Here is a 24,677-nt window from a genome sequence, read left to right as displayed (position 1 = left end):
GTCCAAATCTGTAGGGAGCAATGAAAAATTATGATCATTCTTTAATCTACTGCAGAAGAATTTTGTGTATGAATATATTACTTTTTGAGAGTGAAGAATATTTTTAAAATCCTCACATTAGATTTTAGAAGATTTAAGTTGTTCAAATGGTAAACTTTTGCAAGTATGTCATTCTGACAGTCACAGTGTGCTTCATGAGATCAATTCACATTTCTGATGGTGACGTAGTGCTTAGTTTCTGTAGCCTTTCTGTGATGCTGACTCAAGAATTATAAAGGAAGCAGCATTTCAGTTGCTTCCCTGCAAGGGGTAATGTCCGTACAGTTTTCTAAATCGTTGCTCCACACAGACCACAAAGGAAACCACAAATGTTTTCCTCCCTCAGTTTTCCATTGCCATTTTTCAAAGCTTTGCTTTCTTTTCACTTTTATCTGAGTTTTACAGCAGGATCAGTAAAGTTCGTTGGCTGGAGGGGTTTTCTGTTCTCTCCTGTCTTATATAATGGAGCCTGGATATTTGTTTTAGGTTCTTCCCTTGTTCTATTGACCAGCAAAAAATAAAAGAGACTGTATTTTATTCCTTGCTTTGTGTATCAATTCTCCATTGACATGCACATCTCATCCTTTTATCTTCCCACATTCTTATTTTCAAACTTATCTGACATGTCCTCTAATTTCACATATAATCCTTTTTGAATCACAAGGAAAGTCTGAGTTCTTCGGAAAGATGATCCTCCTATCAATGTGATTATTTCTAGATAGCTTATAGAACCTTGCACCCAAATCGACTCATTAGATCTTTGTTGTTCCATTTTCCTCCCCATGAGTACTTTGCATTATCTTTTCCTTTCTTTTTGTTTTCTCTCTAGTTGTTTCATAATGCAACTAATATTATGAGACTAAAGGTTTTCATTACTGATTCCTGTCATCTGTATGAGTTATCTTTTTACAGTCTTGCAATTTAATGTGAACATTTTCTCCATTTAAATTCAAAGGGGGTAATTTATGTGAAGAATTTTCAACATAGTATGATCTCAGTAAATATCTATTATTATTAATGCTTCTGTTGCTATTACAATTGTTAATTTATTCTAAAGCAAACCACATTCCCCCTTTTCCCTACTGAATTTACATTAGCCAATATAAGACATCATCTAGACAATGGAAGAATGACTGTTAGAAGGTGAGTATACTTTCTCTTTGTAATTTTTCTGGCAACTGAAATTTATTATCATTATCATTTTTGGAAATACCTCAGTGATTGGTAATTGTAAAAAATTAAAATAATTTTCTTCACATTAAAGCCTTATACATTTTTGTGTGTGTTAGTAACTCACATGCTGGGTTCACATTGTCTTTACACATTTACTGTCAAATTGTCAGTAATTTAAAATATAAATGTGTATATTACATTTTTTTGCATTTATTTTCTAGATCTCAATGACCTTCCAAAGACCTTTTAGTTCTCTACTTTTAATGTGTCATAACAGATAGATGTTATTTGGTGAATTCACATTTTACTACCTGTCTTCCCACCCTCTATATTGCTAAAATGTTCTTATTAATAACTCATAAATCTTGCTCTTTCTAAGCCATAGTATCATATCAATACTTGTTTCTCAAAGAGATATTCTTCCACAGAGGACCTGGTGTTTTCCCTACTGGGTGGGTGGACTTCAATTCTAACAAATTATGCCTGTAGAATAGTGTCTGCCTTCCTTCTCTTTCTTTTTCTTTCTTTCTTTCTTTCTTTCTTTCTTTCTTTCTTTCTTTCTTTCTTTCCTTCTTTCTTTTTTCTTTTCTTTCTTTCTTTCTTTCTTTCTTTCTTTCTTTCTTCTTTCTTTTTCTTTCTTGGAATATGCACACAGATACACACACACACACACGCACATGATCTGTTTGGTGATGAGGCCTGTTATAGGTTGAATATTGCCCTTTCCCCTCATAAAAGCTGTATTGGAGTCCTAACCTTCAGTACCTCAGAATGTAACCTTATATGGATATAGAATCTTTATAGAGATAGTGAAGTTGAAATGGGATCATTTAGGGTGGGCCCCAATCTAATATAACTGATATCCTTATAAAAAGAGGATGTTTGGACACAGAGACAGGTATGCATGGAGAGAAAATAGTCAGAAGAGGCACAAGAAGAAGATGCCTATTTATAAGCCAAGGAGAGACGGCTGGAACATATTCTTCCTCCAAAACTCTTAGAAGAAGCCAACCCTAACAACATCTTAATTTTGTATTTGAAACTGGCAGAACCATGAGACAATATATTTCTGTTGTTTAAGCCACCCAATTTGTCATACTTTCTTATGGCAGCCCGAGCACACTAATACAAGGGGAAATGAAAACTTGAGAAAGGGTAAAATTGGCTTATTAGAGAATTACTTGGATACTTGGGTATCTGTGGCTTTTCTCTTCAGCTTCAGACAAAAAAACAAAATGAAACAAAATAAAACAAACAAACAAAAAAACTGGAACTTGTACTTTGTAAAGCATTATCTTTCTGGGATAAACTTCTAAAACTTGTTTTGCTTTAGATAACAGTGGTGTGGTAGCTAGAGACGGACATTTGATTTGAAAAAGCAAGCCAGAGGCATGCATAAGACATAAGAAACAATATTTACTGTCACCTGTAAGTACACCTCTCTCTCCGGTCAGCTGTCATTGAGGAAAAAAAAAAATGCAATTGGTTTTAGATTCTCTCACTTGTTGGGAGGGGTGGGGCATGGCAAGGGGTGGGGGGGAGAGAGAGAGGGTGTGGAGAGTAGGGTGTAAATAAGGCAGGCAGAAGCTCCAGAGAGGGTGGAGACAGAGCTTCACAGAAGAAAAATATGTGAACCTGGTTGGTACAACATAGCTTCTCCAGACCCACCCACCCTTTCCCCAGCTCTGTGCTTTGGCTGACGGCGGGAGGTTGACGGCGAGTGGTGCTGAAGGGACAGCTCCAGCAGCGGCTGATTTGGGGGAGAAACAAAATCTGCAGATGGAATCGGAGCAGGGCGACTTCACCTTCAAGTGGTGAGCTCTCCTGACCTCCGGCCAGTCTCCGCTCCATTCACGGCCAGCCGATCTGCCCGCTCCCGGTGGGGTCGGGCAGTGCCGGCTGGACCCGCCCAGAGCTCCATGGTTTGCCCAACCCTGCGCGATGGTGACTCTGGGCGCGGAGGTTGGCGACTGGCAAATCCGCAGATCACAGAATGAAGGCGGGGAGCGCGGCCGGCGGCCGGCGGGGGCTTTGTCCCCCACCCCAGCGCCCAGAGAAGCGGCTCAATCACCTGAATCCGGAAAACGCCAACAAGTAGTTTCTCGTCGGAGAACGGCGGCTCAGCTGGGCGCCAAGACTCAGTCCTGCTGCCTAGAGAACCTCGTCCACTCGGAAACCAAAGCAAAACCACTTTTCTCTTGGTCTCCTTAAGGTATCTGGAAATGGGGTGGGGGTGGTGAAAGGGGGCATTTCCTGGAAAGGGCTTGTTGACCCTGCAGGCAGGCATCCCCCCTGCTCTGCCTTTCCGCAATAGAAATGTAGAGATGAAGCCCTGGGGAGAGGTGGCTGGGAGGCTGGAAACAGGGACACTGTCAGCGAGACTTCCACATCAGGGACCCAGGGGGTGTGCCTCCAAGCAGCTTTTCCCCCGAGCCTCGCCCCTCCTAGAAAGCAAATCCCCCACCCTCCACCCCTTAAGGGATTTGTTTTTCTTGGGAAGGGGGATGGGTGGGAGGCACTGATCACCTCTATTCTTAAAGATGGATCCTAGTTAGTTGTTTCCTTTCCCAAGTAATAATAATATCAACAACAACAATAATAATAATGTGAAAAGGAAATTGAATAAGGAAGTAGGTCAGAGGTCTCCTAGGTGAAAAGCAACAGCAGAGATTTTTTTTTTTCTCTGACTTCTGCGTGGTCTTTTTGCATGGTCTGTGAGCAAGTGTAGAGGTGAACCTAGAACAGGTTGCGTAGAAGGCACTGCCTGAGCGCTAGGGAGTAGCGAGGGGTCTGGGGTTGACCTAGGGTGGGTGTGGAATAGGGGCTCTTCACAGGGTGAGGAGAGGGTGTGCTCTCACCCAACACTGTCAAGTTGCCTGAGGAAAACCCCCTGCCTAAGGAAATTGCATCCAGGCTAGGGGAAGGGGAGAAAGAGGAGGGTCTTGGAGAGTGGGAGTGAGAAGCCAACCAGGGGAGGAGGAGAGAATGGGGCAAAGGAGGGGGAGAAAGTAGGCTTAGAGGGAGGGAGGGGGTGTTTGGGGAGGCAGAGAGGGGGTTAGGGGCTGGGAGCAGGTTGGACTTGAGAGGGAACAGAAAAGAGGAAGAGTGGAAGGTGAAAAGATGAAGGAGAAGAGATCAGAGCCAAAAAAAGGAAAGCGGGAGGCAAGGGAAACGGTGTCATGAAAGGTCAAGAAAGACTTGGACTGCTGTCTCCGTAGTTCTCTGGAAACCTGGGAAAGGTGTGATGCAAGAGGCGGGGACAACGCTGGACGCTGATCCCCTCCGGGGGAGGGTCCCTTGCCCCATGCCTGTCTGCCAACCCTGCATCCCGGGACTAGCTCTGGGTTGGTGGTGGGGGTCTTGGTGTGTCTTTGACGGCCAAGATCTTTAACTCGGCGCTGTGTTTGCCTTTCCCCAGTCATGTCTGAGTCACAGAGATGGGCAAGATCGAGAACAACGAGAGGGTGATCCTCAATGTCGGGGGTACCCGGCACGAGACCTACCGCAGCACCCTCAAGACCCTGCCTGGAACACGCCTGGCCCTTCTTGCCTCCTCCGAGCCCCCGGGCGACTGCTTGACCACGGCGGGCGACAAGCTGCAGCCGTCGCCACCTCCACTGTCGCCGCCGCCGAGAGCGCCCCAGTTGTCCCCCGGGCCAGGCGGCTGCTTCGAGGGCGGCGCGGGCAACTGCAGTTCCCGCGGCGGCAGGGCCAGCGACCACCCCGGGGGCGGCCGAGAGTTCTTCTTCGACCGGCACCCGGGCGTCTTCGCCTATGTGCTCAACTACTACCGCACCGGCAAGCTGCACTGCCCCGCAGACGTGTGCGGGCCGCTCTTCGAGGAGGAGCTGGCCTTCTGGGGCATCGACGAGACCGACGTGGAGCCCTGCTGCTGGATGACCTACCGGCAGCACCGCGACGCCGAGGAGGCGCTGGACATCTTCGAGACCCCCGACCTCATTGGCGGCGACCCCGGCGACGATGAGGACCTGGCGGCCAAGAGGCTAGGCATCGAGGACGCGGCGGGGCTCGGGGGCCCAGACGGCAAATCTGGCCGCTGGAGGAGGCTGCAGCCCCGCATGTGGGCCCTCTTCGAAGACCCTTACTCGTCCAGAGCCGCCAGGGTAAGGCCAGAATCGACCCCTTCCCTGCTGCTTCAACTTCTCCCAACTCCCTCCCCAACTTTCTGTTCTTTTCCACCCCAGGGCCTCAGGGATGGGGGTAGAAGAGACCCGGGACTTCCTAGCGATGCGGTTAGAGGCTCATCCTTTGCAGGGTAAACCCAGGGACCCTGGCCACCATCCCACACAGTACCATGTTTCTCCTCCTCTTCTCCCAACTCAAACGGATTTACTTTAGCAGATGGGACCTACAGGGCAAATGTCGACTTCTCTGTGCACGTCTTCTGGACCTTGTCCTGAAACGGGTATGAGGATTCATCTCGAATTTCTCTCTCACTCCTTTGTTCTAACTTTTCCTGTAGCTAAGATCTCTTTTCTGGCCTCCTGGTCATCCCTATTTGACATTTTCAGTTTGGCCCCTTCACGTCTGACTCACCCAGAGCAGTGCTCAAATTAGGGATTGATTCTGAGGACAGAGGAAGGGGAAATGGAATATATCTATGTGACTGGGGAGATGGAGGGAGGAAAGATTTGCCAGGAGGTTTATTTTGTAAAGAGAATCTCCAGAACGTTGTTTGGGCCTGTCACTTTCCAGGGGAGATGAATACTAGGATTGTTTCCGTGAGTTGACGAGAAAGCCCACTTACACAGGGGATTTTGAGCCTGGTCCCTTTCTCTTTGGGTTGTATCTCTGATCCTTACAGGTTGAACATACATTAACCCATTAACCACTTTGGTGATCCTAGTTCTGTAAATCTGAATAATTAAGATAGGAACAAACTTTATTTTAATTTTAATATTGTGATTCCAGCCTCAGTGTTCTTTTTTGGGTTCTAGTATAAATGACAGCTCAACTTTAATCCTTGACACTCCCAATTAATTCTTCAAAATCTCATGAAGAGATTATAAAAGTAACCAATAATGGTTTCTCTGGTGGAAAGGAAATAAAGACATATAAATAACCACAAATTACACAGTATGTGAACGGTTTTTAATTACATGTGAGAACAAAGTACTGCATTTGGTTAAATCTTTGCAACTGCATGTGTCTGGTTTGCTTCTGACACCCAGAAAACGCACCCCATGGGCAGAATGGGAATTCTCCCAACTTTACTTTGGCTCTATCTTCATTATTTTCTTCCTCTGTATGTCAGAAGTGTCTGCATCTGAGATGTTATGCAGCTATCTACTAATTTGTCAGAAGATGTGCTTCTGATAACACTTTGGAAGTCTGTGGATGTGTTTTGTTTACAATGTGAAATAGAATATGAAAGAGACAATTTAAAGCATTGCTACTCTTTTAGATTTGGTATTTAAATGCATACATAAATTCTAGCATGCCTACATACACATATTTGAACATAGAATTAATAGCTTCAACTTGGAAATCCTTTTTTTTTTTTTTTTTCAGGCCATGCCATAAATTCAACAACAGAGTTGGCATTCAGGAAAAAAAAAAAAACAAAAACAAAAAAAACAAAAAAAAAACTAAATCAACCAAACAAAACCAGAAGTGCATATTTATTTAAATTAAACCACAGGCTCATGACCATTACATCTGTGCATCTGTGTTTCTTGGATTCCAGCTGAGTGTTATAGAGCTCTTTCCATTTGGTGGCTAAAAGGATAATCTGAATTTGTTTTCAGGCCCATCGTGTGATTCCTTTTTCCAGATAATGTGCTAAAAAAGGACAGAATGTTTTATTATTTTTCCTTATGGTAACATAATACATTTTATTGTAGGCCAGATTGCATAGCAAAAACTTTAAGAAGGTGTTCAACTTTTATCATTGCCATGAAATTTGATTCTATAGATTATTGGTCAAAAGGATAAAGCATTGACTTGAAAACTGTGTGTTTAAAAAACATTTATTATGATATTTCATTATAATAATATTGAGGCTTTGATCTGCATCTGTTTTAGGTGAGAAAAGAATACACCAAAATTGAGACTGAAACAAGGTCAAAGAGCAAGTAGAAACAGAATCAGCTAAGAATCATAGACCCGAAAAATTTATTTGAGGTCACTTTTAGTCAAGACCCTTTATATTGTAGATGAAGAAAATGAAGACTGCAGATGCTGAGTGATGGCCAAGGTTATACATCAAGTTAATAGCAAAGCCAAAATTATCCCAGAGGTCTCATGACTCTCTCCTCAGGCCCTTTCTAACAAAACTACTGATTATAACTGGACTGGATTGTGAAATCTCTGCAGATCACATTGCTCTTGAGATTTAATGCGGCATAAGACATTCACTAGAATCCTAACTTTGAAAAGTCATCTATGAGTTTTAAAATATGTGTATTCCAGGACTTTCGCTCCTAGAATTTTTACCCTTTACCACCCAACAGTAGAATAAAAATATGGGACTTGAATTAACTTCTTAAAAAGAATCCTGTTTGAACTTTCCATTTTTATTGACCAGTCAGTGTTTAATGTTTGGCTTTCTTTTGTGAGTCTTGTCTTCAGGGAAATCTCTTCAAATTATTAGGGGTTGGCTAAAAAAAGGTAATCGTAAGTCATCATTCTACTTAAAAGTGACTTAATATTTTTTCCTGAGCACTTTTAGTTAAGATGATAACCTGACAATGTTATCTGACTAGTTTGAAAAATAGAGTTACATGTGGAGGCCACAAGTTGAAATTATATTTTGCATGGACACAATTTGAGGAAACATAAAATAATTATCAAGTGGTTTGCTTCAGTTGTCTTATTATCATGAGTCTCAGTCTTAATAGAAGTATTTGAAGTTTTATAAACACTCTTACTTTTTAACATTAGCTCATCTTTTATTGAAATGTTTGACATGAAAAATTTTAACTCTCTGAATTCCCTTTTCAACTCATTATACTTGTTTCACAATTTTCTTTTTTCTCCAATATTGAAAAGATTAGATCAGTTATATAATAGATGTGCTTTGTTTGTAACTTTTATGATTTAAATGACAGACAAAAACAATGGTGATAGGAACTGAATAATTAATTGGATTTTGCAACCCTGAATTTTTGCCTTCTCTTTTGGTTGGCATGTCCCTCTCCTCTATGATTTTTAATTTATTAAGTAAATACATATTTGAGGGGTCTAAATTGTTCTATTTCAATTGGTAAATAAGTTTATATCTTATACATTGAAGCTTTTATTCTTAAGAATAGTATTTAAAAATAGAAGTTTATAAAAATTCAAATATAAGTTGTCATGGAAACCTGTTGTGGAGAAAATGAGATCAGGAAAATAATGAGAGGTTATTTTGTTGATACTAGTGAGTGATATTTACAAATAGTAAAAAGCAAGGATGCATACATATACTTGTAAAAATGTGATGCACTGTATATTTTCAATTTAATATGTAAGTGTTAGAAAAAGGTAAAGCTTCTATGTGCTTTCCCTTGAAGAATGTATCATATATAAGAGGACGGGCACCAGGCAGAAATTCCTTGATAGAGTTTCTAGATTTTTAGAAGTTTTTAAAAATGACATAAGGACAAAATACTAAAATAAAAGACAATTTTGAAGAATCTGTTTGGAATATTAAACTGCTGAGAGCAGTTATAAGTTTCTCTTTCTCTTCTTTCACTTACTTTTTAATAGGGTGGGGGAGATAATTGAATTCAGCTCTGTTTTAGAATGTTGGCTCTTCCTTGGTGATTTATGCATATCTTTGATTACTTGATCTTCTGTTTTTTACTTTTAAAGCACATTTTAGAAAAGGAAAAACAAAATAATAACTGCCATGGAACCCCATTTAAGATGTTGACTTTTTGATATGTTTCTAGCTCTTTCACAAACATTCCCCTGACCTTTATCTCATTTACCATTGTTGAAATACAATATGGGTTGTATATCATATGCAATCCTTCTGAATCATACATGGATTATGACAGTGAATCTATACTTTTTTAAATCTTGAAAATATTCACGTTATTAGCATTATAGATTATTTCTACAGCATTGCTAAAACATACTCCTTAGAAGCCATTAACATGGACATTTTAATTTCTAGCATTAGACTCAAATTTGCAAATATTTCATTTACTTTGTATGGGCCACTTTTTCCTCTTGCCACAAAACAAAACAAAACAAGAAAGAAATGATCTAAATAAATATTTGCTAGTATTAAATGTAGCACTTGATTTTTAAAAATTATAATAAGGTGTAGGAACAATTTGAATGATGTATTAAGATTAAAGGAAGAAAATATATTAAGTCTTGTTTGGTAAGAGTGGTTCTAATTAAATAATGGCTAAATATAGCTTATCCATAAAATATCGTCAATTATTAAAATTTTAGAAAATTCATTCATTCAATGAATATTGATTATGTAGTCACTGTAGACTGGAAACTATGAAAAGTACTGGGAATGCATGGAGAAGATACAGTCCTTTGCCTTCAGTGAGCTCACCTCTCTATTTATAATAAAATATTTCCTAAAGGCATTATCTATTAAATAAAAAAAACAAGATTACGGTAAATAAAATTCTAGAGGTGTTAAAAATGAATTTTCCTCAAAAAAAAAAAAAAAAAGATCTCACATAGGAATATTGCCTGACACATGCAGTAAAATATTCCTTTTAGAAATGATGATGTTAAGGTATTATTGGTCTTTATTTTATTACAAAATATTAGGATCTTTAATTCTTTATTTTTCTGTTTTCATAATGACTTACAGGCTCTCTCCTTACAATATAATGAAGACTGTACTTATATCAAACAACAATTGAACTATTTGGGTGTGTGGACAAGTTTATTTTATTATTTCCATTTACTTACAAGTCATGACCAACCACATGACAATGCATACTCAAACTTCATATTCATCAAACGAGTCTGCTATAATAGTACAGTGTGTTTGCACTTTCCACCTAAGCATTTAAGTGTCTTTTCACCTTTTCAGGGCCACTAGTTAAAAGGTTTATAAATAAATTTAATTTTATGCTTGTATTCTGAGCATTGGATAGAATCAGAGAGTACCTGATTTAATTGATCACTAAAATAATCAAGTAAATTTAATTGCCAATTAAATATATATACTAGTAATATACACATGAGGTGACCTGATTTATGGCTGGACATTAGGTGTGCAAAAAGTGAATGTACTTGGATAAATTAGGTATGACCTTTTTCTCTAATATTTTGCTAAGAGCTCATTTGTAGAACTGAGTTGACAAAATTAAATAAAAGACAAGGAAAGTTTTTATCTTTGTCAGTGAGCTTATTTTCAAAATAACTGAAAAGGAAGGTATAGATCAACCTTTTTGTAGTTTCCCATTTGAAAATGTTTATCATTACCATCAATTTTTACTACAACAAATAAAGTAAATGTGATTTTCAAGTCTTGTATTCTTTGAACTTCTGAGTCATATATTCTTTTTATTGTGGGAACCTTTAGAAATGTGTCTAAATAAAATAGTAAAGAGCATTAAAGATAAACACAGATCTGTAGAAGAAAATATATAGTGGCAAAATAGTCCAAAAAATTATCACCAATATATTCCATAAACTTAATTCAATTCTGGTTGAAATATGAAGGGCTTTTCTTTATATTCATAAGAGCAGTCAAGATATTCTTTTAAGACAGAAAAGCACTACTTTTTTGCCTTCCGTGTAGGTTGAGGGATGGTAATAATCTCAACACTGTGTAGTCAATATTTTCATGGAAAGTGAATAGAATGTGAGTGTTGGGAGGAGAACAGAGCAGGACTGGATATTACATGGAAAAAGAATTGAAAAACGATTGAGACCTATGAGACCTACGCTCCAGCACTGATTTCAACACTAGTTGTGTGACCTTGGAGAATTTACTTCATCTTCCTGAATCTTGATTTCCTTTGCTTTATTCTGAAAAATAAAACACAAACATTGAGATGACACATTGGACTAGATAGTGTCTAAAGTTCTTTTCAGCTCTAAAATGTTGAGGTTTGTAAGACAGTTATTGCTAAAGATTCTGGGGGAAAGAGGAAGGGACAACATGTTCATGCCCATTCTGATTGCACTCCAAGGACCATCACACTAATAAGGTAAACCAGAATCTTGTTTTGTTTTGTTTTGTTTCAATTTTCATTTGTAACTTTCTGCCCTTTTTTTTCCCCTACAGCTGTTGGGTAGCTACTGCTGTGGTTACCATAGAAACAGGTTAGCTCCCAGCTTCCTGTTTCCATTGAAAACAGCTTTCTCTCAACCACATATTGATCTCAGGAAATCATTTTGCTGTGGTTCTGGCATGAAACCCATAAAGATGATCGGCTCTGTCATTTCTTAGGTCTAAGATTCAGTGCAGGTGTATATCCATCCACCTGCAAGGGTAACCGATTAGATAATCTCAGTCTTATTTTCACTTGAAAAGTATCTTGTCAACAACACCATGTTTTTCCCCTTTTCATATTTTATATAAAAGGGATAGTCTTATTCTCTTGAGGACTTACACTATGCCTAACACATTTAAGTGTTTACAAAATAGTGTCAAATTATTCAATTCTAATCTCTTTCATAACCCATTCTATCAGAATAGACATAGAAAATAGTGTGCTGTCTAGCACACTTCTTAAGTTAAAATTATATTTTGTTCATAATGTTCATATGTTCATTAAGATATATTTTAATGTGCTGACTAGTGAAGAGTATTTAAAATGAATGTGCATGTATAGTGTATAGTGCTCCATATTTCTCTTTTGAGAAAATATTTTTTCTATTTTAGGGTATATGTATCTACATAAAAAGAATATATATTCACTGTTATAATACAGATACATACTCAGGGAATATATTTGTAAAATTTGCATGTGGGTAAGATATGGGATCGACTTGTGGGAATATAACTTAAAGATTTGATTGAGAAGTGCATGTGTGCATGTTATTATGTGTGTCCAAAATATATTTTATATTAGTGAAATTGATGAAGAAATATGTGACAGACTTCTGGCGTTTATGCTGATTAGAACTGGAAGAAAATTGGCAATCATCTGGCACGACTGCCTCGATTCACAGAGGAGACAACTGACATGTTTCAGCCATGACAAGTTAGTGACAATGGCAGGGCTAGTATTTAGATCTTGTGATTTCTGATTAAGTGTTCATCCTATTCAATTTTGATTGCTTAGTTTATACTGTGTTTAACACTAAATACACAAACTTTAGCTGTTGGGAAGCAGCAAGACTGTTAGGAAGGATAGGCTCTGACCCCTTCCATGTCTTACTGTTCAACAATATCAGAAATTTGTCATTATTTTAGGGATTTGCCTTATTTTCAAGATTTCCTTCCAGTTGCAGTCTTCCATTGCTGCCTTCTCCACTAGTTTTACATGTTATTGTCTTACTTCCTTTAAAGCCTTAAAACTAACATGCTTATGCACTTAACCCCCTTTTTCCCCTTCAGCTCGTAATAATGAGAAGACCTGCGGGAGCCTACCTCCCAAGCTGAGCCAGAAGATATAGATAATTAAGAAATAAGATACCTATTTTTCCTTTGACCCTTTTGTGTATATGTCTTTTATAATATGTTTTTCTACTCTTGTTCGATTTATTTATTTTTAATGCAACACTGGTTCAACCTATTGGCAATAGAACATCATCTTCTCAAATGTAAATAACCAGGTCATGGTGGGTTTTCCCAGGGATAACTGGTGAATTGAAGAGAAAAGTGTTTAGAGCTATTGGAGATCTGCAAACAAAGTTAAATGTTGTTGTAAGGTCAGTAAATACAATACAGAAAAAACAATTTCCCTGAACATTCTTTAATGAACAGTAAGCCAAATATAGTGTAATGGAAATGTAAAGCAATGTTATAATTTGGGAGCGTCCCAGATAATACATTTTATAGAAATCAAAACAGAAGAACTTGGGGCAAAATGTTATGGATAACGTTGGGTAAAAATACTCCATAATTACTGCAATTGCTTGACTGGAAGTCATGTAATTTCCTGAAAGTTGATAATAATACCAACATCTTGCTAAACTGACACTTCCTCAATGCTGTATGTGTCCAGAAAATCTCATGCAGACACTTAAGTAGTGTCTTCTTCATTCTTTGTTTGAAGCCCCCGGTTGGTGTGCTATCAAATCTTAGAGCTTTGCCATTCTTTAACAATATCTGACTGTGCTGTAGACATCTTTAAAAATTGGAGCAAAGGCAAAGATAGTCTTTCTCGACAGTTTTTTCTATAACTTAGTCTTAGCAGTGAAAGGTGTTTTCCTTTGAGTTGTCTCTACGATGAAAGACCAAGATAGAAAAAATAATCAACTTTTGGTTGCATAAATTCTCTTATTTTATACCAATATTTTATCTAGGATTTTAAAATTGTTTAGTAAATAATAAAATGCAAAGATATCTTTTATAAAATGTAGTGATTTAAATAACATTGTCCATATATTCAAATAATGTTAATTGACTCTGTAAGATTACATGTTTATAAATTATGTTTAAGCAAAAACTATTTGGATCCATATAAATTCATTTTTTTGAGTTTTTTTGATCATTTTGGTCTCCTTGAAAGGGCCAGATATTATTCAGAATTTATGTAAAATTTGTGTCTATGCTTGCAAATTATAGAATAGAAATTCAGATATGGGGTTCTTGATTTTGGTGCTTTTAAGTTTATTGACTTAGGATTAAATGCTATTTGCTAAAAGTGAATATTGTATAATAATTGTACCGGAAATGATGGCATAATAATCATTGCAGTAACAAGCTTCCTTACTGATGTTGATGTATTAATTTTTAGATAAAAGTAGCAAAACTGGTATTTAGGAAAGCATAACAATACAGTTATTACAGTTTGATTTATCATTTAAGTTGTTCTGCTTCTCTCTTTTAGGCTTCTTTTGGGAGCAATGAGAGGAATATTATGAGTTACTAGAATGCTCTAATGCAACCAAGTAGACTGAGTAGGAAATGGGCAGAATAGAACATTAACTGGCCTTTGTCTGTACAAACAGAATCTAAACTAGCAGTTATCTTTAATTTTTTAAATATATTATAACTTTAGGTCTGAATGAACCTATCACTATTATCTAAAATAATTCGTGGATACATCAAAGTTGAGCAACTTTCATATTTGTATCATTTGCATGCTGTATACTTATGCTTAATTCCCAGGCACATAATGTTGACTGCAATTTAATACTTAGAGTGCAATGCTAGAAATATAGAATTTAAGCAAACTAACAGGATCAAACATATTTTAATGTATTATTAGGCTTTAATGACATTCAAAAATGATTAGACTTGATGCAAAAGCAGGGTTGTCTTTAATTAATTGCCTCATTTTTTTTCTATAAATTTACTGTTTAATTCTTAATTGTAGTATGCACATGCTATCAATTGCTAGATTTTTAAAAATTTAGTGAATGTTTTAAAAAATTTGATTCTTTTTCAATTTTTTCATCATTGACTCAATTTATCTCTGATTTATCTATCATAGGTGATTTCTTAGTAACATTTGTTTTTTAGATGTAAGTGCAGTTGCCAGAGCACTCGACGTTGTACTTCAGTGCTGGGTTTCTTTATCAATATAGTCTTTTGTGTTTCCTCTACTTTGGCCTGCATTGATTGGATGATAAATTGTTGTTGTTGTTGTTTGTACATTCTCCTTTAACTAAACAAACTGGGAGGTTGTTGTCAGGGTTTGTACATTCTCCTTTAACTAAACAAACTGGGAGAGAAAAAAGTGTCAAAGTTTCTAATGCTTTTGAATCTCTTAGTTGACAACTATTGAATTTCAACTGTTGGCCAGAACTAGGTTATGTTCTAAGAATGCAAAATGCAAAATGGATTAAAATTTGGCACTTGCCTTCATGACACTTGTATTCAGTAGGAAAAGAAGAACTATAAATTCACAGTTATAGTGCACTAAGTGATATAGTAGAGACATTCATATAGTGTAGACACACAGGTTAAGGAGGAAACAAGTCTCCTATACGAAGGAGATGACAGTTTGGTTAACTCCCATAAGATAAATAGGCATTTTCCAAAAATCAAGGGGAAGGTCAATGGAATAGGGAGCAAACATGAAGGCTTAACGGGGAATATCATGTCATGTAACACTGAATAATAAAAAAATCTGAAGGCGTGAAACATGGCAAAGACAGAAAAACAGGCTTGAAAGAACAGGGAGGGTGGAAATTGGGAAGGAGGGGACCGCTGGGCTTATATACAAGATATCCTGCTTAGATGTAAGACTCTCAGTCCAGGACAGCAATAGATACTCTTTTATCAGTTTACTTAAAATTTGCAGTTCACAAATTTGGATGTGCCTATGAATCACCTAAGATGATGACTAAAATTGTACAAATCAGGTCTCGCCCCAGAGATCCTAATTCAGTGGGATTTGGGTATGATTCAGATCAGGTGAATGTGTTTTGAGCACAGTTGGCTACTTGCTCACTATGTGCCAGTACTCTGCTACGACTGCAGAGAAAACAAATACAATTGAACAACGAATTAAGAGAAAAATCAAGCTTAGACCAGTATTAGAACTGGTTACCTGTAGTCCAGTAGGATGTTAACAGGTGTTGTCTCTCAAAAGAGTTTCCTGGATGGACGAATTTGGAAAAAAGTTAAAAATAAAGTTATATAGTTGTTTTTTTAATTGCATGTCTTCTTAGAGTGAAGGAGTTAAGTAACTAACTGGCTGACTTCTGATAGTTGATTTTGAGATGGAAGCAAATTAGTGTATTAGTGTTAAGGACTTGATTGAATATGCTAAATGTGAATTCTGACTCAACAACTTGCTTGCTGTCTTTTCTTCAGGGAATTCTCTAAGCCTCCTTTTTTCTCATCTGGACCAGGGAGAAAATAATAGTGTCTGACTCAGTAGAGTGCTACGAGGAAAGACTGATCACATTTATGTTAAGAATCCAGACCTGGTTCTAGAAATGTCGTTCGTATTATTGTTACTCTTAACATTATCATTGCTATTCTTTTTTTTTTTTTTTTTTTTTTTTTGAGACGGAGTCTCGCTCTGTCGCCCAGGCTGGAGTGCAGTGGCGGGATCTAGGCTTACCGCAAGCTCCGCCTCCCGGGTTCACGTCATTCTCCTGCCTCAGCCTCGCGAGTAGCTGGGACTACAGGCGCCCGCCATTTCGCCCACCGAGTGTTTTTTTTTTATTTTTTTTTTTTTTTTTTAGTAGAGACGGGGTTTCACCGTGTTAGCCAGGATGGTCTCGGTTTCCTGACCTCGTGATCCGCCCGTCTCGGCCTCCCAAAGTGCTGGGATTACAGACTTGAGCCACTGGGCCCGGGACGTTATTATTCTTTGAGGCAAGCATTGCTCGTTTCTGGAGGTGAGGAGTTTATAGTAGCCTACTTTAAGAAGGCTTTCTGGTGTTTAGAATGTTCATGAAGAAATAAGTTGTCTTTCCCTGAGATTTTTCATGTGGATTCTAAATGACTATCTGTCCGGGCAGTTGTAGAAGTAATTATTTCATGTATGATTAAATGGTAATTAATTAAAATAATATCTAATATACACATTATAAATCAGGCATATTCCAAGCGGCAAGGTGAAGGCATATTCCCAGCCCTTAACACTCTTGTAGTGTATTGTAAGAAAACAACCAAAGGATGATGATAGTGCAATGTCATAATATCTGCAGTAGAAGTGAGCACAGGGTGATTTGGAGGTTAACACAGCTTTGCTAGCATTGGAAAAATTTTCCTATCTGTGTTGGTACCACAGGATGAAGAGGAGATAGATTTTTCAGACAGTGGGAAGAGCCTAAATAGTTTCAACAGGAAAGGAAGGCATGGACTGTTTGTCCTGTTTGAAGTACTGTGAGTAATTAAATACCACTGGAGCTTTGAGCAAGGGGTGGGGAGGTACACAGCAGACAGACCCTGAGGTTGGCTGGGAATGCTTGGTAAGTTCTCTTGAGAAGTTCTGGTCTTTCTCTGCTGGTAGTGGAGAGATTGTGAAGGATTTTAAGAGCACCAGCAAACAGATTTGTAATTGGGAATATCTTTCTGAAACTTTTGTAGCTGAAGAGGGGATTGGGTTGGAGCAGATGAGTGTAAGTTTTTCAGGGGGGCCACAGTTTAGTGTGTTACTGAAGTAACACAGGTGGTAGGAGACAACATTGAACCTTGAAGAGGAATGAAGTAAAATGGTAAAATGGACACAGTTGAAGAGGAGTTTTGACTAATTAGGTAGGAGTGAATGAGGCAACAAGAAAAGTCAAGAATGTTCCCTTAGTTTCTGTTTGTGTTATGGGACAAGAGAAACTTTATGACTTCTTCCTCATTCAAGATTCAGTGGTTACGTTTTGGGTATCTGGCTCATGAGTAGTTAGTTATTCTTTTACAAGATTTAACACTGTAATATTTGGTATTATATTTTGTGTTTTTTTCTTTTATATTTCTGTATAAACTACTTAATTATAGAAGGCTACTTCACAGAGTTTATGGTTGTGAAATTAGATGCTGAGTATGCCAGTTAAGATTTTTGGTTATTGTAATTCACCACCATAACAAGTTAGTGAGATAAGCAATCCTCTGTACAAGAAATACAGGCTTTACATTGCTACTACTTTATTTAAAACCCAAGAAAATAATATTAGCTTTTGCATGGTTTCTGTGAAACAGAACTGCCTGTCCCATGTAGAAGTTCATGTGGATTCCAAAACTAGAAATTTGAATTGAACTAGGATTAAAGGAAAATGATGATGTGATTTTGAAGTTCAAAATACTCCTTGGAAAATTGCTTTACATAAAACTCACTGTTGAAAAGTAGAGGAAAGAGCAAAGGTAGTGAGGAAGAAAAATAAAAATGAAAACAGGTATTAAACTGGGAAGATGGTGACTTCAGAGACAAGACAGTCATTCCTTCCAAGGCACAAACATACCACACCATTCTCTTGTTTTAAAAGAACTTTATCCATTTTCCTTGAGTACATATTAAGATTCCATAGAATGGCTCTTCAGAACCTTGTTACTACCTGTGCTTCTAGTCCTTTTCCTTACAACTCCACTGCCAAAAGTGTAGTTGTGTTCAAACCACAATTTTTTTTTTTTTTTTTTTTTTTTTTTTTGCCATTCCTGGATATAAGACATGGATTCTCTGGTTATCAAATATTTTTTAACACCTCCTCCTAAGCAGTTAATTTCTTTCTCTGAGTTTCCACATAATTTTATAGACATTGTATTATAGCACTTAACTAACTGTGTTAATTTCCTAGGGCTTCCATAACAAATCACCACAACCAAATGACTTCAAAGGGGTGACTTAAAACAACAGACACCTATCTTCTTACAGTTTTGGAGGCTAGTTTGGCAGACTTGGTTTCTTCTACTGGTTCTAAAAGATAATCTGTTTCATGACTCACTGCCTGCTTCTGGTGGTTGCAATTCTTGGAGTTTCTTTGTGTTTCTTGGCTGTAGATGCATCTCCATCTTCACATGATGATCCCCTTCCCCTGGCCTCACCTTGCCCTCAGTGTATGGGTCTCTGTTTTCTCTTCTTATCAGGACAATAGTCAATTGGATTATGTCCTGATTATGTCCTGATCTAGCCGAGTATGGCTCCATTTTGATTTAACTAATTGTTAAATTAGCTAAAATTTAATTCTGAGGTTTGGGGTAGACATGAATTTTGAGGGACACTATTGAACCCAGTACCCTAATTTTTCCATTTTGACAACACATTTGCAATATTCAGGGAATCTTTCTTATTTTCTGGTTACTCTTTTTTTTCATATCTGTGTATTATAACTTAATGACTGTAATATCTTTGTGAATCTTTCTGAAGATACTAGTTAGAAAATTCTTTAAATTCTATTTTATTTCTGGCATTAACTCTAGTCCCTTTATGAAATTTCTTTTTCATTTGTTCGTCTTGGTTGTTGCATTTTATACTATTGATTCTCTTCAGATAACTTTTCATCTGAAAGAGAGTTGGGTGAATATAGTGTGTTGTGGGTAGATTGGCAGGATGGTGCAGAACACAGGATTCCCTTCGGGGTGGGTGGATAGGAGCAGGTGGGCAAATTGGGGTACTGTGGAGGTCTAAAAAAGGAAGTTTTATTTGGAGATAGAACTTTGGAGCATTTCAGTCAATATGGGGTTATCTTTCCTTTTTCTTTTGCTCCATGCACTTTGAGGAAATACGAAGGTACCTTAGAGTTTGCTCCACTTTTCTTTATCACACCAACATACCTAATTTAGAACTGTCTTCTCTTCTGTTGATTCCCTACTCTATTTATAGAGCTGTTCTTGCTAGCTATGTTCTAAGGGCAAATTCTATAGCCAGACACTGAAAGAAATTCCAGACCTAAGCAGTTGTCCCATAGCCAGCTCCCTCTCCTAGTACATGTTGCCTCTGAATTTGAGGTTCCTCCGGATTTCTTTGCGAAGAAAAGGACCAGTCCCAGGAAATACTCTCTCCTGTACCTATACTGAATTACATTACTCCACTTCCAATCTGTATATTCTTTATTTTCATCCTGCTTGCTTTATATCTCAGTATTCTAGTCCAATAATAATAACTTTTCATCCCTGTGATTATTTTTCACCATTTTAAATAACATTTGGGTAAGAAGATAAGTTTGCTGTCTTCAACTAGAGTTTGACTATATGTGTATAGGCCTCTTGTTCATAATAGTTATAAACTTGTGTATAGGAATACTATTTTGTTGTTGTTGTTGTTTTTACCCAGAGTTATGAACAGTGTCTGGTTATTTTCTTACTAGGTTTTAAAAAAATTGTAGACATTTATAGGGTACAATGTGATATTTTGATATATATTTACAATGTAAAATAATTAAATGTGGCTAATGAATAAATTTCTCACCTCAGTTTTTGTGGTGAAAATGCTTAAAATATACTCTTTTAGCAATTATGAAATATATAATGCATTATTATTTATTATGGTCACCATTTTGTGCAATAGATTACTAAAGCTTAGGTTTTTATCACCATCTGAATAATTCTGTGATTTTCCTTGCCTACAATGATGTATTTCTCTATGATTCTTCCCCACAAAGGCAATGCTTCTTCTTTTCTTTGAGCTCACCTTCTTTTCCCACTTTTTAATGTATTCTGGTCCCCAAATACATACACAATCCTACTGAGAAAATTAGAAGCCTAGCATAATGTGTGATTTTCTCATTGCCATAAGAAGCTTTTTAGACTAACAGTAAAAGAAAAATTCTTGAAAAGGATCACTCGGACAATGGTGACACTTAATTTGTTATATACCCACTGAGAATACATTTGTAAGAACCAAGCACTTTGATGGCTTAACAAACATCTCTGAGTCTCCATAGAAAGTACACCATTAAGTTGGAATAATATTTACATATTAGTGTACTTTAAATTTTTACACAGAAACATCGCCGGTGGGACCAAATGCTAAGTCCCCATTATGTAGAGAAGCTTCTGACTAACAATAATAGATGGCACTGATTGTCCTGCTAATTACCGGGAAATGAGGCCTTCACAGAAGGATGCCTTGTCCTAGGAAAAGATGCTGAAGAATGGATGTTGCGGCAGCAAGGAAATTAGACAAGGAGCGCAGGAAAAAAAGAATTCTTATTTATCACACGGTTGTTATTTTGTTTCATTTAATAAATTAGAAATATCCAAAGGTGAATTTTTCCACATTCTATCTAGAATATACTTCATCAAACACATGCTGTGAAGACTATTACATGTAAAACCAAATTATGCCCAGATAGTCCATCTGAGCTGTGGCAAATACCAGGACTGAGAAAGGTGTTTAAAGAAGCATAGGTACATTATAGCAGTCATGCAAATAGACAGAATGAAAAAAGTCTTCATTTATAATATTATAGAGATTAGGTAAATCTACATTGTTTTAGGAAAAACCATTGTGAGATAGTAGATGAAATAAACTTATAAAATAGATTATAATATTCAAAACAAAGTATTAGAATGAATTTGTGGTTTCAAGATGAGGTGTCTTTACAGTTAAATTATTTTTAAAACAAAAAGTTTTCTTAAATCATAAATTTAAATATTCTTACAATGGAAAATTGAGAAAATATTGAATAGCCTGAGGAAGAAAATGTTCTTTTTTTCCGCAAAGACTGTTAAAAATTTAGTTTAGTTATTTCATTTTCTCTAAGATAATTATATCCATGAGGGCATATAGGCTCTTTTTTTTTTTTTTTTTTCTAATTTAACCTTCACAGGCAAGAACATAGTACCTTTTCATTTGTTTAAATCTGGTTTTAGATCTCAAAAAGTAATTTCATAGCTTACTTTATATAGGTCCTACATGTTCATTTTAAATGTTATTCCTCAATATTTTATGCCTGGTGGTTATTGTGAATGGTATCTTGCAGTCCATTACACTTTAGCCATTGATGGCATATGAGTAAGCTACTACTTTTAGTATATTAATCATAGGTATAGTTATCTTACTGAATTTTTATTGATTGAAATAGTATTTAAACTTATATACTACTGCTTTTCTGAGATTATTTTCTCTAGAGTCAATTTGGAAACATCTCTTTGTGATATGCTATATATTTTCCAATTTCTTTATGGAACTAAGAAATAGTTTGAATATGATATATTTTTGTGTGTCTTCATATATCCAAGGATATCTTTCTGTTGCATTCACATATGAAAGTTAGCTTAGTACACAAGTTTTGGATGTACAATTTTGTTTATTAAAACCTGCCATCTAGTATTTGGAAATAATAAAGTATAGGCAAACAAAGAGGATAGAAACATTTCTATGCTGTGAGCACAGACAAGACCCCAAAACAAAATCTTGGGTCTGGAAAGGCCCCAAGGAGAGCATAACCTTTAATTGAGAGCATCACCTCCTGAACTCTTAAAACACTAAAATGTAAAGGAATAGAATTTAGCCAAAGGAGATAAGGGGTGTTTAAGAAATAATGATTAGTGGGATAGAGGTCTTAGAGATGAGAGCGAAGAAAATTAAATGAACTGAAAGAAGATAGGCATGAGCAGAGGTAAAGGGCTACTGGGAGCTATTGAAAGAGGGCCTAGAGAGGTAGTTATGGGACAATCAAAGGATATGACCCTACAACACAGTAGTTGTATGACCATGGATGATTTAAGTTTCTTTTTCAGTTTTGTAATAAAACCTCCTCATAAATGGGTATTATGAGGATTAAATGAGATAACATATTTAATGTGCATAGCAGACTACCTGACATAAAGTGAGCATTCTATAACTCATAGCTATTACTATATCAAGCTTAATGGTAGGCTAATGTTCAAAATCTTTAGTCTAATACCTAGTGGTATTTATCAAGTGATTTTTGCATTGGTGAGAGGTGGGGACAGAAGAGCCTCTTTTTCATTGGCTCATAGGTAGAAAATCCACGAGTTTATAGAAGACAGTTTTGAAGATAATTGTACTTTTTGCCAATAGGTTGCAGAGCGCAGCTGACAATCCTCTATTGCTGCTTTGACTGTAATTGCATTAGATATGAACCCTGTGTAGAATGAAGATAGACAACATTCCTGATACCATTGCCTACTTTTCTCTGAATGCAGTGTAGGGAATGAAAGATCAAGTGGTGCAGAGGAGACAAGTAATGAATTACTGAAGCCCGGCACAGGTTTAATGAATTCTGATGCTTAGCACAGGTTTAATGACTGATGCCTAGCACAGGTTTAATTAATTACTGATGCCTAGCACAGGTTGGTACATAGTAGGTACTCACAGAAGTGTCTTCCTAACAGACTGGCTGATCGACTGCCTTTTAGGTGGAAAAGTACACTTTTCAGTAAGCCAGACACCAAAGCCTTCTACTGCTTCAACTTACAGATGCATCTCCAAGGGAAACAACTGTAAGCCCCTTTCTTCCCTCAGTTCTGTGACTCTTTGGAATGGTGGTCAGATGATAAGGAATAATGCACAGGAGTACCCCATGTCCTCTGTTATACTGCTGGTTTTAGAGAACGTAACCTGGTGGTAACTTTCTTCACCTTCTGAACTATCAAAACACTGATGACTGAGAAATAATATTGTTGTAGAAGTAAGGTTCATCCCTCTTAGAAAGTAGCCCCCAGTCTTCAGAACATTACGGGTGGACTGATTCCTGGCTAATGTAATTTCCCTAGTCAGAGACAATGCCTGCACCAACTAACTTTCAAGCTGAAGGGAGTTTTAAAATTTCCCTAATCCTGTCAATATTCACTATTTTCATTTCAAGAGCTTGAGCACAAGTTACTATGATCATCGACTCTTAACTATTCTCCTCAACAGTTATTTTGACTAATACAAACCCTTCTGGATTTTGCCATGTTGTTTATTGTTGTCCTAAATTTCCTGGGCTATTATAGTGTGTCACCTTGTTATTTATTTATTTATTTATTTATTGAGATGGAGTCTCACTCTGTCGCCAGGCTGGAGTGAGTGCAGTAGTGTGACCTCGGCTCACTGCACCCTCCGACTCCGGATTCAAGTGATTCTTCTACTTCAGCCTCCCGAGTAGCTGGGATTACAGGCATGCACCACCACACCCAGCTAATTTTTTGTGTTTTTAGTAGAGACAGGGTTTCACATGTTGACCAGGCTGGGCTCAATCTCCTGACCTCGTGATCCACCTGCCTCGGCCTCCCAAAGTGCTGGGATTACAGGCGTGAGCCACCGCGCCTGGCCACCTTGTTATTTTTTTACAGATATATTGCCAGATAAAGTATGATACCAGATTAACTTTCCATTTCAGATATATAGTAAATAAATATTTTTAATATAAGAATCTATACTAAGTTTTGGTTCACATTTATGCTAAAAATTGTTTCTTACCTGAAATTCCCAATGTTCAATAAGGATCTTCTATTTTTATTTGCTAAATCCAAGAACTCTGTATTGTGTTTTAAAGTGAATTCAGAAGGAAGCTTTTGGTGGTTTTACATTGCAGTCTTTCTCACTGTTTTAGCATTAGTCCTGTACACAAAATTTTCCAACTAGGCATATTTATGGTGCTGTAGAGAGTCTACTGTAACTCTAATTCTAATTTTTGAAACAGTTAGTGCTCAAATAAAGATAGATAACTCCTCTGGCCATCCAGTAGCACACTGACAGAACAAAGCAGATGTGGCTGGGTCCTTGCCAGAGGTGATTTCTGTGGTCCTAGGGCTAAGAAAGGGTGAAATTTCATAGCATTTTCATTAAAACGTTATTGGACCAACATACTTCAAATGACCTTCTATTTCTATGTTTACTGTTGCTTATACAACTTCTATTGTTTGCATATTGATAGTCTGTTCCTAGTATATGTTCATGAAACAAGGTTTGACTATGACAAAAAGAGAGCTTTTAATTATTACTAAGTAATTATGCACAAAGGCAAAACTCTGAGGAAAACTCAGTAACTACTTATGTGCTGTATAGAAATCCATCTTTTTG

At 37.1% G+C, this 24,677-nt stretch overlaps 2 protein-coding genes across 10 annotated transcripts in view; one reads left to right on the top strand and one right to left on the bottom strand.

Annotated features, from left to right (window-relative positions):
- GLIPR1 (GLI pathogenesis related 1) overlaps positions 1-24,677 on the bottom strand; it is an 897,418-nt gene that overhangs the window by 297,247 nt on the left and 575,494 nt on the right. The gene's annotated exons all lie outside the window — the stretch shown is intronic.
- Positions 3,252-24,677, top strand: part of KCNC2 (potassium voltage-gated channel subfamily C member 2) — a 167,549-nt gene continuing 146,123 nt past the window's right edge. For 2 of the 9 annotated variants that reach the window (XM_050749444.1, XM_050749447.1), the window contains exons 1-2: positions 3,252-3,424; positions 4,631-5,336. In XM_050749444.1, coding sequence (XP_050605401.1) covers positions 4,650-5,336 — 687 coding nt within the window. In that variant the 5' untranslated portion in view covers positions 3,252-3,424; positions 4,631-4,649. Of the gene's footprint in view, positions 3,425-3,767; positions 5,337-24,677 lie in introns of those variants that run through there. The other 7 variants (XM_050749451.1, XM_050749453.1, XM_050749450.1 and 4 more) reach the window with 7 other exon arrangements.

This window comes from Macaca thibetana, chromosome 11 (genome assembly GCF_024542745.1).
Source record: "Macaca thibetana thibetana isolate TM-01 chromosome 11, ASM2454274v1, whole genome shotgun sequence".
NCBI lineage: Eukaryota > Metazoa > Chordata > Mammalia > Primates > Cercopithecidae > Macaca > Macaca thibetana.
The sequence above is the reverse complement of the archived record's forward strand: the minus strand, read 5'-3'. Positions and strand labels throughout refer to the sequence as shown.